The sequence below is a fragment of the Channa argus genome, chromosome 3, assembly GCF_033026475.1.
Source record: "Channa argus isolate prfri chromosome 3, Channa argus male v1.0, whole genome shotgun sequence".
Classification (NCBI taxonomy): domain Eukaryota; kingdom Metazoa; phylum Chordata; class Actinopteri; order Anabantiformes; family Channidae; genus Channa; species Channa argus.
In genome coordinates this window covers 15,113,316-15,136,832 of record NC_090199.1, presented here as the reverse complement: position 1 = coordinate 15,136,832, position 23,517 = coordinate 15,113,316, and the positions used below count along the sequence as shown (strand labels likewise).

The following is a 23,517-nucleotide window of genomic DNA, read 5'->3' as shown; positions in this document are numbered from 1 at the left end:
TAGTAATAATCTTGATTTTGCTGAACTACTTGTTAAGTGTTTTAAAATATACTTCAGTACAAAAGTAACAGTAGGTCAAAATATTAAGTTAGGTTTCTCAATATTTTCCTTAAAAATGTAGTAGCGTAGAAGTAAAAGTATCATAACATTGAAATGTTAAGGTAAAGTTCCAATATGTCAAAACTGTATAGTATTCTAGTAAATGTGCTTTCACTTTCCAAGTTGCTCTGAAAGCCCAGAGAATATGCGCCAGAGCAAACTTTTATTTTGAAGGCCCAATTTCCTGTGGTGAAGTCTCAGTCTGGTTGTGACAGTCCGTGCTTTCGATTGCAGCGTTATCTTCACCACACGCAGTGCTATTAGTTCTGACCAGATCGAGTAGCTGGACTTTGGCTACTCTACCAGATACCGTAGTAGTATGTTTTCAATTCCGCACTACCTTTTTGTACCCGCTGAGCTACTTGGTTAGCTCGTTTAGCCGCCGGTGGCTACAAATCGGCCACGGAATGCCTCGGAGAAAGAAAAACGGGCAGAGTCCGGCCAGAGTCCCCGGCGGCCCGTCGGATGAGGACAGCCTCGGCTACACCTCGGGTTACCGAATACCTCAGAGACATAACGTTACAATGGCAAATAACTTTCCCTCCAGCGTCGATAAAGATACAATCGTGAAAAGCATGGTGGAGATGTTCTCACACCTGGACCCTGAAGTTATTTACGTCGTGCTGTCTGAATGGGATTTTAAAGGTAGTTTGGCTACAACACATAAGATTGGTGGTTAGCGTCAGTTGTCCAACCTGCTATGCGTGTCTCGGAAATGCTATTTACTGTAACTTGCCTAACCAGTTAGCGTTAGCTGCGTAGCTTGTTAGCAGTCAATTTCTCACCGGGTTAAAGCACTTCTCCATATGAGATTACTTTACACTGAAGGTACCACCTGCACAATAAACCGTACCTTGCATTGCTTGGTTCATCTTTTCCCACCTGTTGTGCCTATTTTACATGGAAATGTCAGCCCTCCCCGGGATCCATGAATGACAGATACTGTTTGGACATTGTAATAGTGACTTGAGTTTAGTTTTATAATACTAGTAATGGCCAAAAAGCAATTGGCACATAAATAGGTAGATCGGTAGGTATATAGGTAAAAAAAAGAGCAATTTGAACTAAAATGAGGTTCATACAGTAAATGGCTAACCAAAGGTAACACAGCTGTTATTAACCTCTCAGGTATCTTCAGTCTTACCTGAACAGACCTGAACAGACTATAAGGTGCACTAAAGAATCTATGGGTGTATGTAATGATAATGTTATGATAAGTCATATGTGGTGTTTGGTACTGCTAGCATAGTTCCCTTTTTGTTTTTTTAAATTTACATGTGATTATTTTATGTACAGAGGTTTTTTAAAATCTCGATATGGTTGTTTTTTTTACTACATGCTTTATTTCATGTACTTATTTTCTGCATCTACAATCAAATATGGAATCATGAAGACAAATTTAGTCATGTTGTCTTATTTTTTCTTGTTTGTTTTTCCTGTTTGTGGTGTAGTTGAAAATGCAATGGATTCTCTCTTGGAGCTGTCTGTGGCTGCTGAAGTTGCAGCCCCAATTCCTTCCCCTATATCTGGTTTTGAACGAACTGCAGCAGCCTTGCTTAGGCCTTACAAGTTTCCTGAACCTAGGTCAAACCCAGATTCCTCCAAACCATTTCAGCAGCCCTCCTCTCCCCCCTTCACCAACCTTCTGACAGATGAGTTGGACCTGCTAGTTGATCAGGAGCTTGAGACCCTTACTGCGCAACAAAACTTTAAAGATGAGCCAACCAGCAGTCAGTCTTTATCTTCTTGTGCCTCCCTTTCCTTTTACCCACCACTAGCTTTTCAACAGCAGGTCCTCCCTGAGTTGCTTCAGTCCAGCATAGAACCTAGATTGAAAGGGCCTCCTGCTGAGCAGCAGCATATGGCTGAACCTGCTTCTCCTCTGGACAAGCTTAGTACATGGGAAGACAAGAATTCTGAGGGCCAGCATTTAGTGGTGGATTTTACACATCTGATGGCTGAGACATCTGAAAATGAGCTGAAACCTCCTCTGGACCTGGCAGCTTCAGGACGCCCATCGGCTTTCCAGGTGTATAAAAAGCAAGACCCGGTGCCTGCCTGTGAATCAGAGGAGGTTAGGGTCATGCAATCTGAAGCGATAGAAGGAGGAGCAAGATCTAAGGTGAATATGTTAAATCAAGAGTCACTTGGCTCTATGTCTACACCCTGGAACCTACAAGCACCTGAGTTTTCTCCCCAAATCCATGGAAATGAAGTGCCATCCTTTATTACCCCTGTGGCTCAGCATCCTTCCAACTGGCCTAGTCAACTTAGGCATGCATCTTCAGTCAGTAAAGCACCTCTCAAACCCTCTGCCACTATTCCCAAATCCTGGGCTGTGCCAGCTGCTCTACATCCTCCTACCCAACACAACAGGCTACATTTGGAAGGTAGGCTGCTTGTGCTACTACGCGGTGCACCAGGCTCAGGGAAGTCTACCATGGCAAGGTAAGAATGTTGGGATACAAAATGGAAATACACCGTGCTCTTTATAAATGTGTACTTTTTAGAAGTCATATAGCTAAGGCTTTTCTACAAAGCAACTTAAAACTAAGCAGCAGAAGCTAGGGACAACTAGATGTTTCAGTCTCTTGCCCAGGGACACCTTGACTAATAACCAAGGAGGACAGGGAGTCAACCCCGTGGTTTGTGGACAACTGTTCTACCAACTGAGCCTTTTTAACAAGCTTTAACAAAAAATCACAGACATTATTGCTCACTTGCTACTGGGCTTGTTAGGGTTATGTGTAGTTTACTTTGACATACAGGTACATTTCAGGGTCTAGGCTGAAAATTCTGTTTTTAGTTTATTCCCTGATAAGAGTCAGGACTACTACTAACACACCTACTTGAAAGCAGGTTTCTTTAGCACCATAGCTAGTGTTAATGTCGAAATTTGAAATCCATAAAGTTGGTACCTCCTATGTGTAGTACTGTTACACCCTTAAAAATTGGACGTGTAGAGTTGAGGTAAGTTTTTACGTGTATTGCAGTATAACAAGTGTAGATTGTGTAAACATGTAATGAATTGGATATAGCAGTGGTGAGAATATTAATAAGTTTACACTTTTAAAACTAGTATTATATCAAGTTCACAGAGTCCTATATTTAGGAACATTCTTCTGATACTGGTACAGTCATATACATTTACTACAGCAGTCACAACCTGTCATGTGTATTTATTTGTCTCTTTCTGCAGAGAGTTGTTGGCCCATAACCCAGGTGGCGTTATACTGAGCACTGATGACTACTTCACTTGCAATGGAGAATATTGGTTTAAGCCCACTGCTCTGGAAGAGGCCCATGAGTGGAACCATAAACGAGGTAAAGAAGAAAAAAGAGAGAGGAAAAAAATAACATTTTTTATAAGAAGTGAGGAGACAGTCAAAATTGTAACGCTAGATTTTTCTGCACAACCTCTTTAAAGGTTTATTATTTTTTTGTTATTTTGTAGTTTTATGTAAATCTATCAGTTCTAATTAAACAAGAAATGCTTTGTTTGTCATGCTGTCTCTCTTATTTAAACATCATCCCATAGCCAAAGAAGCTTTTGAGAAGGGCACTAACCCCATCATCATTGACAATACCAACATGCAGGGCTGGGAGATGAAACCCTATGTGGCTCAGGTTAGTCAGCATGCCTGCAGTTTCTTCAGCACAGAAATAGAGTTCAAACAGTGTCATTCTAATTTTGCTATTGCACTAATTGCTCTGGAGAAAAGTTTCATAAATCCCATCATCAAGGATATGGCTTATGGCTTTCTAGATTTTTCAGTCCCTGCAGGATCCAGATTGCAGTGTTGTAGCCTAAAACGTCTGGTAACATAGCTTCGACTGTCACTTTCTGTCTCTGCCTGTCAGCATGTCTCTCTAGATATTCCTCTTATGAAAGCTCCAGCTCAAACAAGCTCAATTCTATAAATGCATTGCATCTGACAATCTTGTGCATCAGAAATATTGTAGGACTGTGAAAGAACTGTAATCCACATTTATGTCTAACACAAGTATCAAGTGGAAAAGTATAAACAGAGCAGAGATAATAGGCATGTTCAGTTTACTTTTCATACTTCCGATACCGTTAAAGGGTGACTTAACCAATTTTAGACTTGTATCCTAAGGCTCTAGTTTGGCAAATAAATGTTTTATAATATTTCAAAAGTTGTCTATCTTGTTTATATTTACAAATCCACATATAATTTAATTTACATAATCTACATTACAGTCTACATATTATAAGCAATGACACGACATCACCTGAACTGAAAAACTCGCTTTTTCCGACTAGAAGCATAGAAGTATTTTAATACAGGGAAAGCAGAAAAAGATTTATGGCATTCATCTACACATATTCCCCTAACTAGAGACAAAAGAAAGCAAGTTGAAAATTAGAGGAGTTGCCCTTTTAAAAGTAATGGCTATTTTGGATTTTTATAATTAAGAAAATGTATTCTAAGTAAAAAAACAGTAAATAAATAAACATCAGCCTTCTTTTTTTGTTTGTAATTGAATCTGGGTTATGCAGATAGATGCTAGTCCTACATAAAGAAATATAAAATCATGCAGAGTCACCTTTTGACATCTCCGCTCAACGCACTGTTGAGATTTGGGAGGTGTCCATGTCGGGGTAATTCCCTTCTTTGCATAGGTCTGTGTCAACATTTACGAAGAGAAGTATAGTTTTACCTTTATGCAATCTAGTTTTAACACTAAAAAATTGTATAGTATCATTCACATACAGTTTTTCTGACAGTAATTAAGCAGAAGTATTAAAGGATTTCATAACATTTGTGGAATTTTACAGGGAGCAGTACACATAACTTTGTTGAACTGCTAAAAATCGTCAGTCCTTATATTTGTCGTAGGCACTCAAACATGGATATAAAGTGCTATTTCGAGAGCCAGACACTGCGTGGAAGAACAAGCCCAGAGAATTGGCGAGGTGAGGTTGGGTAAATGAGTATTTTTGAAAAAGCAAAAGATATAGCAATTTGTGTTTTTTATTTGTTTGTTTCTGTGTGTCTCTGTACATATGCAGACGCACCTCACATAATGTACCAGTGGAAACCATCCGCCGCATGCTTACTGGATATGAGCGTTTTGTCACAGTCCATTCTATTATGGGTTCACAGATGCCTGAGTCAAAGAAGCGTCTCCTTCTGGAGAACAGGATCTCAAAGTAAGTGTGACTCACAGATGTCTGTTTTCATATAGATCTGTTTCAAACTGCATGCATTGATTTTACGGAATCAATTTTTGTATGAAACAAACTCATAGACTTGATATGAAAATCATCATCATGTTGGAAAATTAGTCTCCAGCTGGGCCTCTTTAGATTTTTTATTCAGTAAAGGGTTTATAAACTTGTATTGAGTGTGTATCTTTAAATATAATTCGCCCTACACTTTCTGCTGATGAAGCCATATATCAGCACACTGCCACCTTCAATTTATGATTTCACTGGGCTAGGTCAACACTAAACGTGCCATAGCCCATCTGATCATAACAAATTATGTTTTGATTTGAACAAGGTCATGCTCTTTGGCAATGTTTTACATTTCAGTTATGGGACTAATGGTTTTCTTCTTCCATACTGTTTGTAGAGACTGACTTTATGCCCTGTTCTGATCTGAACAGAAAACCCCTAAAAACTAATTTGTGTAAAAGTGAAATATGTGTGGCATAATTTTTGAAGAGAAGGCAACGGCATCTGGACAACCTAACCTAATAACCCCTCAAGTTTTAATGTAACCTATCTAACTTGTTTCTTTACAGTTATATCCTTCACTTCAGTTTAAAAAGAATATATATATACTATTTTGATACAACGTGATGTGGCACATGGGTGTAATCAGTTTTGTTGTATACTGTACAGGATATATTTCTAACAAATCCCTGACCACTACAGACTAAGATATTATGCACCTGTCATCAAAATTGCCAGTTATACTATTCATACCTCTCTTGATTCCTCTAGGCCAATATCCTCTCAAACACCATGTCCTGATCTGGTAGGGCAGCCTGGATTAATTGAGGGGTATAAGAATTCCCACCCTCAGCTGTTTTCCTCCCTCCCTGATGTGTCATCCATTGGTTGTTCTGGTGAGATAGGAATGGTGGCAGATAGCACCAACAAATCTACCGAGTCACTCAATTTTCAGCCTACTGAAAGACCAATGGAAAACCCAGAAATTTCTGACGGTGATGATGACATGAATTTGGGGGACTTAGATCCGCAATTGGATGCCCAGTTAGAGCTAAATCAATCAGTAGGAGGTCAGAGAATACCTGACTGTATTGTGGAGTCAGTGATGAACGAAGATCAACGAGCTGATGAAAGGCCTGTGGCTTTCTCTGAGTCTATTGGACAGAGGGTGAGGAGAGTAAGACCAAGCAGGATGGAACTTACAGATCTCTTGAAAGATACTAACCAATCAGAGCGCAAGGCAAAAAAGAAAGAAAAGACAAATAAAGAAACAAGAAGGGATCAGTTGATGAGATATGAAGAAGAAAATGGCATGCAGAATATTTTGAACTTTGAAGGGGATTGGCCTTCTCAAGGGTCCCTTGAACAGCGACAAGTAAGAAGGACAGAAAGACAAAAAGAGGGAAATGGAGAGGAAGGTAATGGTGTTTATCAAGAAAGTAATGAAAATAAAACGAAAGAGCAGTCTACACCTAATATAACAGAATTTCAGAAGCTCTGTGATCTTATTCATACAGGTGTAGCTGTCATTCAGACCAGCTCTTCCTGTTCGTCCTCCCCTTCCCAAAGCTTTCGAGAGATATTGGAGGAAGAAGAGGAAGCCGGCGGCAGGTTTGAGGAATTGCACTGTGGATATAACAGTGAAGAGAGAGTGCAAAACATTAACAGTATTGGCCAAAGCAGAAGTGAATTACCTGATTGTGTGTTAGACTGGAAGTCAACAATTGATAATCAAGAGAAACATAATAAAAAATGGAGCACAACTGGATGGAATGTGTCAGATATTGTTAGAGAAACAGCTGAAGATTTGGAAGCAACCAAGGGTATGAATCCTCTCTCTGGTCTAACTGTTGATTCGCTGGTTGGAGATTCAAAAGTATGTTGTGATGAAGTGGTAAGCCACAGCATTAAAGATAATGTTGTTACAGAACCAGGTGGTGGCGGCCATACTGATGTGGGCACTAACAACTGCACAGAAGATGGTAGAGACAATAGAATGGAGTTTGACACCAGCCTTATTAGTTATATGTGTGAGGGCAGTCAGGAGAGAAAGCAGCGACATAGTCGCAGATCAGGCAAGCATTGCAAGCTAGCCCTTACCTTCACTCAAAACTGCCCTGGTTCTTCTTTGAATAATCTTGAATGCCCAAGTACCACAGCTCAAAACAGAGACATTAGTCAGAACACCAGTAAAATAGATTTTGAACCTAATTTTACTACTTCTAACTCCAGCCTTGATCTCTTCGTGCAGTCCAAATCTGAGGCAAACCTGCAGCCTCATCCTCTGGTAGATACAGGCTGCTTCACCCAGACTGAACCTCATGACTTTGCCCTTCTTTGGCGTTTGAATCATCCAGACAGCCCTGATAATACAGTCATCACTGTGTGTAGCCCCTCCAGTGATTTCAAAATCCTGTCTGGTGATTCTTCTCGCTTCATGCCAGAGCTGTCCTCTGACATTTCCACACTAGTTGCTGTTCAGCCCTCTGGTCACAAAGAGATACCCTATCGTGTGGTGTTCGAGAAAGGCACACAGGTGGAGGAGAAGGAGCTAGGGGCAGCTGAAGATCGACTTGAGAGCCTGCGTATTCTCAGTCTGCATTTTAGACTAGTCGGTTTTGATACATTAGAAGATCTGTATGACAAATGCCATCATGACCTAGAATGGACCACCAACTTGCTGTTGGACTCTGGGGAGAGGTTCTTTAGACATGAAGATGGCAAGGAGGAGAAGGAAGTAGAAGGTTGTGCTACTGGTAAAGATGACCAGAAAATATCTAGCCTGTTTGAAGATTACGGTGAGGCTTCAGAAACCAGTGTATGTACTAATGAAGATCTGCAACAGGGGGGTCCAGCTGGGTTTGAGGAGGGGGCTCAGGAACCAACCAGTGGGACAAATAGTGAGTCACATGAGAGCTCCACTAATACCGACTTACCACACTTCGAAGGTGTAGCTGCTCCAATTAGGAACAAAGATCATCCTGATACAACCTTACATGCAGAAAAACTTCCTCAAGTTACCCAGCCTGAAGCAAGAATTGAAACAGAAAACAAAGTGATATCAGAACTTGACCTAGAAGGTGGGGTTTGGGGTTGGAACATAGATGATGGAGTAGAAATCGAAGAGTCAAGGGTTGGAGACAAGATCTCCAGCATGGATAATGTCCACCGACTGCTGCAGGCTGAGCTAGAGGAGATTGGGGGCGAGGAAAAACAGAGAAAGGAGGAGAGGACTGATAGGAGGGCCATGGAGGAGATGAGGAACAAACACCTGGATATCCAGAGTTTGGAGCTGAAGCTACCCACTGAGCTAGCACTTCAGCTGACAGAACTGTTTGGTCCTGTGGGAGTAGACCCAGGTAACTAACACACAGGTGTCTCATTGTCCAATTTTTCAAACAGTACATTTAATGCTTAAATGTTAATGTGCGGGTATGCTACACATGCCTTTGATATGGGTCTCGCTCAAAATGCCTTGATAGTGTTTTACACAGCTGTACACATTACACATGTACTGCAAAGAAGCACGTGACACATACAGAGCCTTTGATTTACGTTTATATATTGAAAATGACATGAATAAAAAGTCTGTCTTTCTCTGCTTCTGACATAAAGTTATGTGTCCTCTCAGGCACATGCTCCGGGGATGACTATGAAGTGCAGATGGACCTCAACCTGGCTAAACTGCTTCATCACAAGTGGAAGGAAACAATCCAGGTGAGCTTTTTAATATATGACACTGTAACAATTTACTATTTATGATATTTTAAGAGGGTCTTTGTTGGTTAATCTGTTTATAAATTGCATTTTATAGGAAAGGCAAAGACAAGCAATTCTATCATTTCACCTACTTAAGGAAAGTAAGTTCACACACAAATATAAAACCTTTGGAGCACCAACTAATAACAGCAACATGAATTTGTTTAGTGCCTACAAGATGGCATATATAAAAACGCAATATTTCTTACACAACCACTGAACTTTTAATTTTATTGAATGTTTAGGTTCAGTACACTGGGGTGAATGTGAGGAGGCCAAGCCTGGGCCACAGAAGTACACACAGACCACACAATTCCTGATTAGTACAGATAGTTATGCATCACAGGACAGCCAAGCAGAGGCCCAGAGTCAGTTGCCATTCATGGACCACTGGAATGTGTCCCGCCCACATGTCTCTCTAAGAGATATTATGAAAGAGGAGCAGGCTTTACAGGAGAATGTGGAGATGGTAATTAACGGGCTGTAGCTGCAGACTTAAGTATTTCTCTTACAAACATCTTGTTGCTTGTTCTTCTCTGCCCCAGTCCTAACCTCTTTCTACCTCTATTGAATTCAGATCAGACATGTTCGTGCAGACCTCAACCAGCGAGATGGAGCCACCAAGCTGAAGGAGAACCAGCTGTATTCCCTCTTCCCCACCATTGACAGGCATTTCCTCCAAGACATCTTCAGAGACAACAAGTGAGACACAAGTGTATCTTAAAGCCTGTATGAGTCTGGTTCTGTCTTAAACACTTCACACTTATATCCCACTTTATTGTAACACTAGCAGTGAATTTGTCTTGATGCATCACTTGAAATAAATTTGATAGGTCAACTCAGGTTGTTAATACAAAGTGAAGAAGGCATTTGATGGCGTTTTATCACATCTAAATTATTTGATTACACTCGGTGCAGTACCAAAACAAATTGAAACAAATATGTGTAAGAAGTATATAACCTAAAATTAAAGATTTTAAGATAACACAATTAGTTATTTTAATGTATTTTAAGGACCAAGCCTGAAACTGACACTAATAGAAACATCCATTATTAATGGCTTATTGTGTTTAGAATAAGTTCTGGAGCCTATCCCAGCTGTCATTAGGTGAAAGGCAAGGTACACTCAGAACAGAACAGTCTAGCAGGACCAACACAGACAGATATAAACAGACAGACAACAATTCACACTCACACATTCATTCACATCTATGGACAATTCAGAGTCACAAATTCAGCTAACATGCATGACTTTGGACTTTGGGAGGAAGCTAGAGTACCCAGAGGAAAACCGGGCTAGCATGTGAAGAACATGCAAAGCTACAATTTCTAAACATTTATGAATTTGGTTTTGTGAATTTCCATCAGAAGTTCAGTTAATTTGCAGCTTGCTTATTTATGGTGATTTGATGATTAAAACCTGAAGTGCTGTGCAGAGCATGATGGAGCATAGTAGATGGTAGAACATGAAAGTATATAAATTAGGAGCAGAGAGCAGAATCTAGCATTAGATTAAGTTGCATATTATAGTTTTAAGCCACGGACATCGTATTGTATTGTAATACAGGTTAACTGATATGTGTTTTGTGTGATAAAACACTGTATACTCATGAATAGTTTCTGTGTGCTAATGCTTACGCAGTTACAATCTGATGCAGACAGAGCTATTTCTTCGCTCTCTTCTGGATGAGGAAATCGTCAAGACAGTTGTTGCCCCAGAAGTTCCTCGGTCCAGCCAACACAGAGCAGCCAGCAAGGGGAGAGAAAAGGTATTAACAAACATGGCATAGAGAGAAAGAAACAGTGGTTACAAACTAATGATTGTGGCTAATCTGTGTGTAAATATGTTATTACCCACCACTAATTGGATGTATGTATCACTCTATCCTTTAATTTTTTAGAAGCACCAGGAGCCAGTTGTATCCAGCTATCAGGACACAGAGGACCCAGAGTATGATGACTTCAGGGCCGAGGCCAGCCTGCAGAGGACTCGACAGATTGAGAATTTCACCAAAGCTGCTGAGGCATACAAACAAGGACGCAAGGAGGTTGCTTCATTTTACGCACAGCAGGTAAGTGCCTATAGAGACTGTTTTGTTTTAGTATTGTTTATGCGTGCTGTATGTAAAGAAGCACTTTTTATGTTTTTTTGTTACGTTTTTTGTTAAGTTGGTTTGTTTTTCTATCTGTCTATATATCTATCTATCTCTCTCTCTCTCTCTATATATATATATATATTGTATTAGAAGTAATGCTGTTTGTCACTTATTAATTATTTATTTTTGTCAACCCTATATTTAGGGACACTTGCATGGCCAGCGGATGCGTGAGGCCAATCACCGTGCAGCAGCTCAGATTTTTGAGAGGGTGAACTCTTCTCTGCTGCCCAACAACATCCTTGACCTTCATGGGCTCCATGTAGACGAAGCCCTGGAGCACCTGGCTCAGGTCTTACAGGACAAAACCACAGGTAGTTAACAATATACTGTATACACTCTGTCATATCTAATGACAGTTTAACATGTTACTGTCATATCCAAGGGCCAATGGCCACTATATATGCCGATGTTTTTTTATTTTTTTTGTCTCACTATTTGCACCATTTAAAAGGCAAATTATAAACAACATGAGAGAGAGAGAGAGAGATGTCCATACACCTTAAAAGAAGTCAAATATTTAAAACTAAAAAGATGTGGAAAATAAAGGACTTCAGAACCATAATAGAATATTTTATAAAACTATGTAATTTTAAATCAATCAATCAATCAATCAATTAAAATACACACACTTTGGGATGGGTACACATACACTATATTGCCAAAAGTATTTGCTCACCCATCCAAATAAATGAATTCAGATGCACAAAGCAAAGTCCAAAAAGACATGGATGAGTGAGTTTGGTGTGGAAGAACTTGACTGGCCTGCACAGAGTCCTGACCTCAACCCGATAGAACATCTTTGGGATGAATTAGAGTGAAGACTGCGAGCACTGTGTATTATGTATTTCATAAACACAGTCCTAAACCTCGTGGAAAGCCTTCCCAGAAGAGTTGAAGCTGTTATAGCTGCAAAGGTTGGGCCGACGTCATATTAAACCCTATGGATTAACAATGGGATGTCACTAAGGTTCATACGGGTCTAAAGGCAGGTGAGCGAATACTTTTAGCAATTTAGTGTATGTGGGTAAGTTGATTTTTGCTGGCGTGTACTGATCCACTAAAGAAGGTACAGCTAGTTTATGGCATGCCGAGTTTGGTAGTCTGCACTCCCAAGTTTTCAGTCACACATGCGAGTTAAATGCTCACTCTACAAATTGCAGATGTGGCTGCTTTATTTTTATTAATGCCAGTTGATTAAAAATGTCAAAATGGGTCAACCACTAATTGCAGCACAATTGTGAATACAGTACTGTGAGAAAAATGTGACAGCTGCGGCAGTACAAGGTGAAACATGCACAGAGAGTGGTCGTCTTGTAATGTCTCTCTTGTCCCTCTCAAACACCAGGTGCTAAATATCACATAAACACAGATTCTTGTTCTGCAATTGTGCTTTTATGTGTGAGCATTAGCTGAAAAGTCACTGATCTCTAAATAATTGAAACTCATCATGTCAACACACCGCCAATGTGAAGTTTCTTCACACATGCATGACATTCTCCTGACTTTGTCTGGAGGGGTGTGTATGTGAGAATGCAAATATCCAAGTGAGACGCTCCCAAAAGTATATGGATTTTATCCCGCAAGCCCCCTAGTAAAATCTCCTTATGGTGTGTGTGTGTGTGTGGCGAGCTGCTCTGTCACGAATTTCTGGGAGGATTAAAAGTGATTGAGTAGGCGAGAATTAAACTGCAAGGACTCCCAGGTTTACCAACACCTGATTCCATTTGATAATAATTGACATCAGAAGCCTAGTGTTGCCATTACTTTTTCCGCCATTACTTTGTATGCTTAATGAATGTGTTCCCCTCATCATTAATTATTGATCTGAGTTTTTTCACAGCAAATCTCCTAATGAAATAAACATCCTCTGAAAAATGTGCTCAACATTCCTTTTGGCAAAATGTGTATTATTACGGCTATTAGCAACATAGTGGTCCTGTCAGGAACTCTTAGGGTTGAATTTGTGGAACAATTTCACCTGTGGCTTGTTTCTTATAAAAGTTCCTGAATAACCCCAAACACAAACCATGCTATGAGTCTTAAGAGGCAAAAACAAACTCAGGGGTTCTGAATGACAGGAAAAAACTGAGTTTAGCACTAAGAAGTCACACATGCAACAATTCTGTATATTCCAGGCAGAATCTGAGGGAGTTTTATCAGATTATGTGTCCAAAAACATCAAACTGCAAAAGTACTCGGGCTACTCCATCTGCAAAGTGCAAAGGTTCAAGTTATCGCTATTTACATTTAGATAAGCTAAAAGCAAGAGTTACAACAATGACTGCTGAAGATATCTCTTCACTGCAGTTCACAAAAAACTGCTATAAGGGAAACAGAGGGAAATTGATCTTAAACGCATCATGTCTTTGAAAGACACAACTTAATTTAGCTTAGCTGTACTGTTGAAGTTCTATGGGGGAGCTTCACGTCTTGGCCCCCCATTTCTTACAGCGCAGTTGTCACACAATATCTGGGCAGAACAGAAACAGCATTGTGTACATGTAAGCACCTAAATATGTACGAAGACCAGTTTATAAAAATCCCAACCCATTTTTTCATTGTATACATTGGATGCAGCACCCATGAAGTCCAGTTTCCAATCAAATACACTTGTAAATCTGGAAAAACAGGACAGCCAATACACCACATTTTCTAAGTTTGTGCATTAGATTCCTGCTAACTTTATTTCTGTGTTTGTGTCTTTTGTTTTTCTTTGGCCTCTTTTTGTGTAGATTGTGAGCAGGGTCTGTGTCGACCTCAGCTCTCTGTAATCACAGGAAGAGGGAACCACAGCCAGGGGGGCTTGGCCCGCATCCGCCCCGCCGTTATAGACTACCTCACCAACAGACACTACAGGTATACATACATATTTACAGACACACATACATGCATAACATGTTTAATGTCACCCACCCTTTCTCCTATCTCTTTTTCTCTCAGGTTCACTGAGCCAAAGCCAGGTCTCATGCTGGTCTCTTTAAAGTGAATTGAATCTGGTTTATTGGATTCAAGCTTAAGCTATGGAAGAAAACACAAACTTTCTAGTTAATTTCTAATCTTGGTTAAAGTAGAATTTTAAGATGTTAATCTTAATTAAGACCCTAATCAGAATAGTTTTCCTTTTGTGACAACTGGGTAATGAGAATCAAAAAGTATTTTTATGCATATGTAAAGTTAAAATGTATATAATATATATTTTATATATAAAAACTTTTATAGTAAATTTATATTTTGTGTATTTTGCTTTACATTGGCCTTTATGCCTCTCTTTATAGAGTATTTAAAGCCCAGTGTTTAAAAGGCTTAATCTTAAATAAATACATTGTTTAATCGTTTGAGCTAATCTGGAGTCATATTTGAGACATGGCAGTATTTTATGCACCGTTACATAAATCATGATTTCATGCTGCCTGCGTTGAAGCTTGTTCACAGGATTTTAAGCAATATAGCAACGTTTTCCAAGACATAATTTAAATGTTTTATTTATAACTAAATGTACATGTGCGACATGCCCTAATTACAGATCATTGTCTGACAAGTTAACACAGAGAGCCAGATGCTCAGGAAAAAAAAATTATCTTTTGGTTGTAGTGTAGCAGTGCACCTTGCTTTTCATATGATCAAAGACCAATATATAGGTTGAACAACTTCAAAAAATACTTTAAACAACCTCCACTGCAAACTCTGATGCAATCACTGTCCTTTGTCTTAGCAGATGCTTTTCCATATGCAGTAATGATGTTCAAACTCAGGTGAAGAATCAACAATATATGTTTAGTTATCTTCTCTTTAGAAGCCAGTTGATCCACCCTGCTCCCTGTAGCTTTTTACACTGTGCCAAATCCAGTAGCAGTAGTATTCCTTGGGTGATTACAATATTTTTGTTGGTTTCAAATTGCTTCTGTTTTTCTAGTTTTCACAAAGGTAGAGCAAATGGTGTTTACACAATTTAATGATTGTATATTAATGTTGTAAATACATGAATTGAGAAAGAGTAACTTGTATTTTTATTCATTTGTTCAAATGGTTTTACAGAGAATAATGTATTATGAAATAATAAAATATTTGTCTACAATTTAACTGTTGCTAAACACACGTGTGTGTGTGTGTGTGTGTGTGTATATATATATATATATATATATATATATTTTTTTTTATTATTATTTTTTTTTTTCAAAAGACTTTGTATGGTATGGTATTGTAAAAGCGTTGTATAACTTTTGAGATTACCTCACTCCATTTGGAACATTGCTAATTGAAAAAACACAAATACATTTATGTAATATCGATTGTGGCTGTAGCTCAGTTGGTAAGGCAGTCGTCCACGGACCACAGGGTCAGTGGTTTGATCCCCGGTCATATTTCCCCAGTCCTGGCTATATGTCGAAGTGTCTTTGGGCAAGACGACAGTCCATCCCCAGCCCCTACCAGTCCAAACCCGGTAGAAGCTGGGGAGGGGAATCCGTCAGGAAGGGCATCCGGCGTAAAAACTGTGCCAAATCAACATGCGGACATAAAAGAAATGAGGTTTATGTAAAAAAGTGGTACCACTGCATAAGCTAATATGTTATTTATGGTTGATAAACTGTTTCACAAATCAGTGCAATAATAGTTTAATAGTGTAATAATATAAGGCAATAATATCTCTTGGGTTGTCAGGTTGTGGGAAGTCCACCTCTAGGATGACATTTGTCTTGGCCATGGGAGACTTCTCCAAGCCGTTAACTCTGCAGTTTCAAATTTCAGTAACCATTGAAAAACTGATAGTCCAAGACTTGTAAACTTACTTTGATGTGTAAAATTGGAAGAGTTCTCCTTTAATCATATGACACATAAAGCGTTAGTCACTTTAACTCTTTTGGTCTGAGTCACCTACTCTGGCATTAGGCCCTTCCTGCTGGGGGGGAAATGTGTATGCATATAGTAGCTTCAATTTGCATTCTATCTTTTTGGTTTTGCTGGGTCCTTCTGTAACTCTGAAAATGATCTTTGTATAAACTTCTTGTATGTCTTTATGAGAAAATAACGATTTAGATTCTTCAATAATCAAGACAGTATTTACAGGCACTGACCTCTAAGACTGTTATATTGTTGTTCAAGCAAAAACTAAACTACAAAACAAAATGATGGACACTACACTTTAGGCAATACTAAATAATTCAATGATTAAAGAACTGTGAGATCTGGTAGGCTAATTGCTGATCACAATCTTGCAATGCGATTTGTATGTGTTACTACATTAAACAGAAAATATTTTTAAAATTGTTTTTAAAAAACAACTTTAAAATTGTTTTTAAAAAAACAGCTTTAAAGCAAATGGAGCACAGTATATCACTTCAATTGAAAAATTAAATTCTTGTGATATTAATGGTTCTAATTGGTTTTATTAACACATTGTAGTTAATAAAACCATTTAGAAGTCAATAATGTGGAGCAGGTGCAGGGTTTTAGGGCACCTGGGCAAATTTTCTGCTTGAAAATACAGCTTCATGATCTATATAAAACTTTGCTGTACGTCGGCTACACAAAATGGTACAAATGCACAAAAGGAAACATAAAGCGCAGCTGCTGTGGGGGAGGCAAGCAGAAAACAGTCAGTCACACCTCCACACTCCACGAAGCGGATGTGTTTTACTTTTCTTTTCTCTAGTACTTTCTCATATCCCTTCTCTGAAAAACTCTACGGTAATACTAAGGTTTTGAAATATTTGCTGTCTGCGTTGGCCATATTACTGGATTGCCTCCTCTAATGGGTCCTGTTGGGGGACATCCTATGGTCCTACAGATTATAATTAATAACAAACACTTTTGTTGCAGTTTCTTTTTTTTTTTCTGTGAAGTTTTCAGAGGCAGCAACAGCATCCGCCCGTGAAAGACTGAGAAGATCGACATAAAAGGTAATTACCATCTTTTTTTGTCCCCGCTTTACTTTGTGCAGATACAAGATCGTGTTCCTTTTTCATGGTTTCTATTTACTCTGTGTGGAAATTTAATAAGAGTTCCACAATGTGGGCAACGTCACATTTTAAATGTGAGGGCTTCTGGATGTTTTCTTATTTTATTTCTCATCAGCCCCAAAGGGTGACTTAAAAGTTTAAAATAGCATTTTATTGTAAACTAGACGTTTAGCCTGCGTGTTAGTTTTTTTTGTTTGTTTGTTTCATGAGAACCATAAGAGTTTAATCAGCTGAGGTTGGGGTTTGATCCTTTTCATCATTTTCTTGTTTTAGTGTTTTCTTGTAAATCTTTCCTCTGACATAGACAAAGAGGACAGAACCAAAACTTATTTTAGTGACATAATGTAGAAAGATGAACTGTGGAAAAACCCCTGATTAAAGTGTCCCATCTACGTTATGAAGGTCTTTCCATCCAGATGACTGTGTGTGACATGGCGGGTGGTTTAGAGGTTTTTAGGCTCAGTTTGGCTCTTTCATAAACTAGTCAGACAACTTATTGCAGCAAAGATCTAAAAAAAAAGGCTTGATAGTTTTTTATTATAACATTATAACAAGGGTTTTTTCCCCCTTAACTGTATCAAATATAAGTACACGGTTACATCCTTATCGGTTATCAGATGTTGGTTTACTGTGTTAATGTCAGTATCCGCACTGGTTTTTATCTAAGGCAGATGTGTAAGAGTTATGGGAAGCAGACATTTTACATCTAAGATCTTGATAACACAACACACATAGACCTGCTGTTAAAGAGCACCTGCTGAAGTCTTTAGGATCAAGTTGTGAATTCTGGGTCACACCCAACCATCCTTACTTCCGTATTTAATCAGTACTTTGTCAAAGATTTTATATTTTTTATACTCGTACTTTGTAAGTATACAGTAAATTTTAGTTCACGACGACTAAAAGTTGATGCCACTTCCCACACACATGGATGCCGACTACTCTTAAATAATGTTCTTTAAAGCAGGACTTTCTCAAAATATGTCGTATTTTTAAGAGCCATGCTCTTATCTTCCTCATTAAAGGTATATGCTGTTTGGGGAAACATTTACTAAAGCATTTCAGTTTCTAACAGAGAGTACGTTCAGAGACTTGAATCCTTTACATATCCTCTCTTCCTCTCTCCCCCGCAGTAAATTTCCTCATTCAGTGCTGAGAGGTGAGAGCAGCCAGGAGAGTATGCTGGCCTTGAAAATCATCAGAGAAAAGGACCAGTACCTGACCACTATACTACAGACATGGAGCGGATGTAGCACAAGCTGAAAGGGGCCTCAGTGACTAAAGGTTTATGTGAAGCGTGTGTAAAGCTCACAACCTGACTGACTGCTGACTGTACATTTCTACTGTACATTAGAGATATTTAAGGACTCGGAAAAGAGAGACGTCAAAGGTAAATTTGACCAACTGTATGACCACTGAAATCTACAGGAATGGATTTGCCACAAAACAGGGCAATAAATCAATGAACGTTACCACCTGTGAATGAAAGTGACGAAGGCTTTTGACTACCTCATGAGCACTGCACCTCTCAAAACTAAAAGGTCACAGAAAAGCTTTTTCTAAAAAACTGTAAATTCATAGAGAACTGAGTTTAGCAGAGACCATGAACGGCCTGGCAGAGATGTCGGTTAAGTGCGTCCTGGTTGGGGACAGTGCAGTTGGCAAGACGGCCCTGTTGGTGCGCTTCACCTCAGAGACTTTCCCAGACTGCTATAAGCCCACAGTGTTTGACAACACAGGGGTGGAGGTGTACATGGACGGTGTTCAGATTAGCCTGGGGTTGTGGGACACAGCAGGTCATGACAACTTCAGACAAATCCGGCCTAGATCGTACCAGCAGGCCGACATCGTCCTCATCTGCTACTCTGTTGCCAACCCTAACTCGCTGGCTAGCATCCAGCACAAGTGGATTGCTGAAGTTCGAGAAAACTTGCCCAGGGTGCCAGTGTTGGTGGTGGCCACTCAGACGGACCTGCGGGAAGTGGGTGCGTATCGGGGCACCTGCATCTCACCAGCAGAAGGGCGACGCGTTGCTCATGAAATCCACGCTAAAGGTTACCTGGAGTGCTCCTCTTTGGGCAACCGTGGTGTGCAGCAAGTGTTTGAGTACGCCGTGCGGACAGCCGTCAACCAGACCAGGAAACAATCCAGGAGACGCTTGTTCAGCATAAACCAGTGCAAGGTCTTCTGACCACTGACCTTGACTGGGTGGGAGATTGAACTGTCATGAGACTTTTTGATAATGTGTTAATGTGCTGTTCAAACTCAGCGAGGCCTAGTGAGGCGCCTAAGTTGGATGTCTTTAATTCATACAAAGCTTTCTTTTTTCCACTAACTGGGTGTCCTGCCCCTTGGACTTTCCAAACTTAAACCGTATTAAAAACTGAGAATGACATGATTTAATCATACACTTAATATACCACTTCTGTTTGACTCAGGGAAAGAAGAAATGGAAAAAAAGGGTTTAAATCTGACTCTTCTGACCTGGTCTTTAAAGTCAAACCATAGTATTTTACATGGATATATTTCAGATGGGGTATCAGGGTCTTTCACTTAGTCTAAAAGCTTTCATAGTATAGTTTCTCTAATTATTTTATTAGCAACCAATGCCTAATATAATATGTCTGTCACTGGGCTACATCAGTAAATGGGCTTTTTGAATTGCAGCATAAACCAAAAAATTTGCCTACTACCACAATAAAATGACTCATCCTGTAATATTATACAGTTGCTCAGAACTTTTAGGGTAGGACACGTTCACATTTTTCTAGAGAAACTGAAGCCTGATTCTCCCAAAAATTGTAATCAGCTGAAATCATAAAAGAATGACATGGTATGTTTGCTATTTCCCAACTCAGACCCCAAAGGGGTAATTGTATTGTAGGTGTGTTTAAGATTAATTGAGTAATCATTTATTCACCCATTCATTCAATGTTACTCATCATGTATACCAGACATAAAGTCATTACAAATGACTTGAAAACATTTATATTAAAAGAAAACTAAAATTAAGGTAAAAATTTATTTTATTTTATTAGAGAAGCCATACATTTTAAAAGCAAATTATTAAAAAAGATATGAAACATCAATGTTGTCTTAAAGTGCAACCATCACATTTTACTGCAACCATGCAAAAGTGCATTTTCTGTGCAATAAATTGAACCATATACGTCCTTTAAAATGATAAGAATACAATAAAATATGGTCTGCCACCAATGTCTATGAAAATAAATGTAAGGCTCCAACACATAGACCCATCTTGTTTTGCCCCGTAAAAAAATCATCTAAAAATTATTTATTTGATATATATCTAATATATTTATCCAATAATATTATTGCTCTGTGATAACCTTGTTTATGTTTTTGACAAAGTTTTCATTTGCTTTCAATGCAAGTGCATTCATTTTGGAAGTTTTGTCTGGACCCAAATAAATGCTAACTACTTTGTATGTTGTGGTTATATTTTTAGGATTACTTTCAAACTGGTTTTTATAGTGTCTTGTGTTATATACTGTGTCTGTACAGATTTATTTTAAGACATGTTTGATCACATACATGTATATACACACAGTAGTACAGGGTGTTAAGGTACAACTTCATGAATCTATAGCATGAGTACATGCATTATACTACATTAATGCATATATTGTATGTTTGTACAAAAATTATTTAAAATGTGCATTTTAATAATAGCATCTAATTTTTGGACATCGGTAGGCTGCAGGCACATGTGACATAATTGACAACATTAATATTACGGAATATTGTTGAATTATTGTTGGATTAAATACTTTTGCACTTAAAGCCATCAAACAGTGCTTTCAAAAATGTGTGCTTTGTGTCTTCATTACAGTATTCACAAATGCTTAATTCTGAGAGTTGAATGGAAGTTAAATACTAAACAACTAAGAGTTATCTCAGTGAAAAGAGACGAGTTGATGAGATCAACACATGGATACCTCTCACACACATTAGATAATAGAAGAAAGCAACACGGACCTGACTTTATATATTGTATCGATACTATTCAAGTCAGTTTTTGTTTTGAGAATATGACAGTGAATGCTCAGAGCCTCAAGAAGAAAAACTACTCAACGCAAATCAAGTCTAAAATAATTTTTCAATAAGTTTGTGTGTTTAGTACCTACAGCATGAGAATGTGCGAACTAGGTAGTTAGAGTATGCATGTGAATGACATGTGGCAAATAATGAGCTCCAATAAAAGAACAAGACAACCAGGAAGAGCCACAATCAGGAAGGAAAAAAAAAGCTCACACTAGCTCTTCTTTTCCCCTCCTTCATTCTCCCGCTCTTTCTTTACATGTCTCATGTGGTGTTCAGAGCTGCTGAGGACGAAAGACAGAATACAGGCTTTTCATGGATATGCTGAAAAACATCTAACCACATCCCGGCACACACACATACCAATTCATATGTACATTATACAGTCAACTTTGTGCAAACATACACAATGACATGTTCACGTAACACACTAAATGTATTGATACCAGAAGACACCCAGACCACCCGAAGAGGGTATGAACTTAGTGTCTCTGCATGTCCACTAACTCTTTTGCTCTTACTTTTAATTATTCTAAATAATTTGCTAAGAAAGATTTAAGTAATTAAGTAAGTAATACACTATAGGTCTATTTTTTACCACAGTAGAACTCAAAGTTTTACTGCCTGTTGTATATACACAAAAGGTTGTTTTTGTACAAGTTATTTCGTAAAGGTTATTTGTATATACACAATACAATACTGGTAGTAAGTCATATTTAAGTTTTAATTTAAATAAATTCTGCATGTTGGCAAAGTTACAAATGACAAAGGGTTTTGAGAAGTTATGAGAGCTTTGAGAGTTCAGCATGTTTGACTATGTGCTGTGGTCAGATCTTTCATCTCTCATTGTGCTCTCTCCCACAACTACCACAATGCCTTATTTCTCTCATTCTTTCTCTCTCTCTCACACACAGTACACACTGGAGCCACTTCACAGTCAGTGGGTAGTGGTTGTGCTTACTTCTCAACAGGCTCTGATGTGTTATCCAAGGAGCTGATAAACAGGCCTCGTTCACAGCAGACATTTTGACATGTCACAGCAGAAAACACACAGGTGTTACTAATATTTCTTTCGTTGTACCAGGGCTCTGGTTTTGTAGTCACTGGCTCGCCGACATGAGTCACTGGGAAAGCTAAACTGATAATTAGCCACACCTGGGCTTTTGTCGTTTATATGAGTAACAATTCTGTTTATAACAGTGGAAGCAAGAACCAAAAAGCTTATTCGGCTGTAATGCTCAACAGATCCCATCTCAGTTTTACGCAGATGTTTACCAGTTTATAGTGCATGTACCCTAACAGAATGCTTTATACTGACAAAATACCAGAACGGATTTCGGAATTGCTCAAATTTGATACAGTTATTGACTGTTAAGATAAACCTTATTAGTCATGTTAATTAATGGCACCAAGTAGAAGGTGGTGGTGGATGACCTTCATTCAGGATAAAAAGCTAACAAAACAAATATACACACACATACTCAATAAAACAAAATTAAACAAAAAAGAAGTTATCACCACATCATGTATTAAGTATTGTATCATAATATTGGCAAAAAACACTCATGCTGTTATTGTACAGGATTAACTTTCTGCACACATTTGTATATTTATTTTTAAAGTAGCAGTGTAGGTGTAGAGAGTCAGTTCGATACATCCCAGTGTGTCTGTTCCATGTTTTTTTTTTACTTTGCACACCAACACATCTGTCCGTGGTACACAGGAATTAGATATGTCAGGCTTTGACTACAAACAAAAAACTTGTTAGTAGAGTCAGATAGTTATTGCCCTGTTTTTTGTCCATGGGGTTTATTGACCATATGAAAATACAGAGTATAACCCGATTTTGTTATTTAACAATCACATAAAAGTTTCTCTGCCTGAAATATCTAAAGTGACTTGTGTTGGTGCAGGGGATTCACTACATTCAACTAATCACTGTGGGAGGGACATAACCATGCACAACTTACTTCCTTAGCTCTTATCATCCCAGGGCTCTTTCTTTTTTCTCTCTGTCCTCTCTGTTTCTCACGGTCTAAAACTCTAAAGCTCCTGCACTCTCTCTCCTTTTTGGCTTCGCCATCTCTCTCCTATGTACACCCCACAACACTAATGCACACTTTGCTAATTTGTGGCATTATTTTTATTCATCTTTTAACTATTACAGTTCATTTATGTTAGATTGTTTTTCATCCTACAAAACCATCATCTGTTTGCCTGTCTATTTGTCTTTCTGTTTTTCTCTGTCCCATACACACCAGCAATATACATTTAACCT

The 23,517-nt window shown here is 38.7% G+C and overlaps 2 protein-coding genes across 6 annotated transcripts; both read left to right on the top strand.

The window, feature by feature from the left end:
• The first annotated feature begins 301 nt into the window (after nucleotides 1–301).
• On the top strand, nucleotides 302–15,300 carry n4bp2 (NEDD4 binding protein 2). Of its 5 annotated transcripts, XM_067497062.1 has the most exons (17): nucleotides 302–744; nucleotides 1,551–2,547; nucleotides 3,299–3,423; nucleotides 3,638–3,726; nucleotides 4,962–5,038; nucleotides 5,135–5,275; nucleotides 6,074–6,720; nucleotides 6,820–8,661; nucleotides 8,934–9,019; nucleotides 9,117–9,162; nucleotides 9,307–9,530; nucleotides 9,639–9,763; nucleotides 10,704–10,830; nucleotides 10,963–11,133; nucleotides 11,363–11,531; nucleotides 13,953–14,076; nucleotides 14,936–15,300. In XM_067497062.1, the coding sequence occupies exons 1-17, from the start codon at nucleotides 507–509 to the stop codon at nucleotides 15,171–15,173; spliced, it is 5,466 nt and encodes a 1,821-aa protein (XP_067353163.1). In that variant the 5' UTR covers nucleotides 302–506; the 3' UTR covers nucleotides 15,174–15,300. The 5 variants fall into 5 exon arrangements, with proteins under 5 accessions (XP_067353163.1, XP_067353162.1, XP_067353164.1 ...); XM_067497061.1 differs by having other exon boundaries at nucleotides 6,074–8,661; XM_067497063.1 differs by having other exon boundaries at nucleotides 6,074–8,661; nucleotides 14,161–15,078.
• Nucleotides 15,301–15,458: 158 nt separating this feature from the next.
• On the top strand, nucleotides 15,459–20,379 carry rhoh (ras homolog family member H). Its single transcript, XM_067497076.1, has 2 exons — nucleotides 15,459–17,117; nucleotides 18,311–20,379. The coding sequence occupies exon 2, from the start codon at nucleotides 18,781–18,783 to the stop codon at nucleotides 19,366–19,368; it is 588 nt and encodes a 195-aa protein (XP_067353177.1). The 5' UTR covers nucleotides 15,459–17,117; nucleotides 18,311–18,780; the 3' UTR covers nucleotides 19,369–20,379.
• Nucleotides 20,380–23,517: the final 3,138 nt, after the last annotated feature.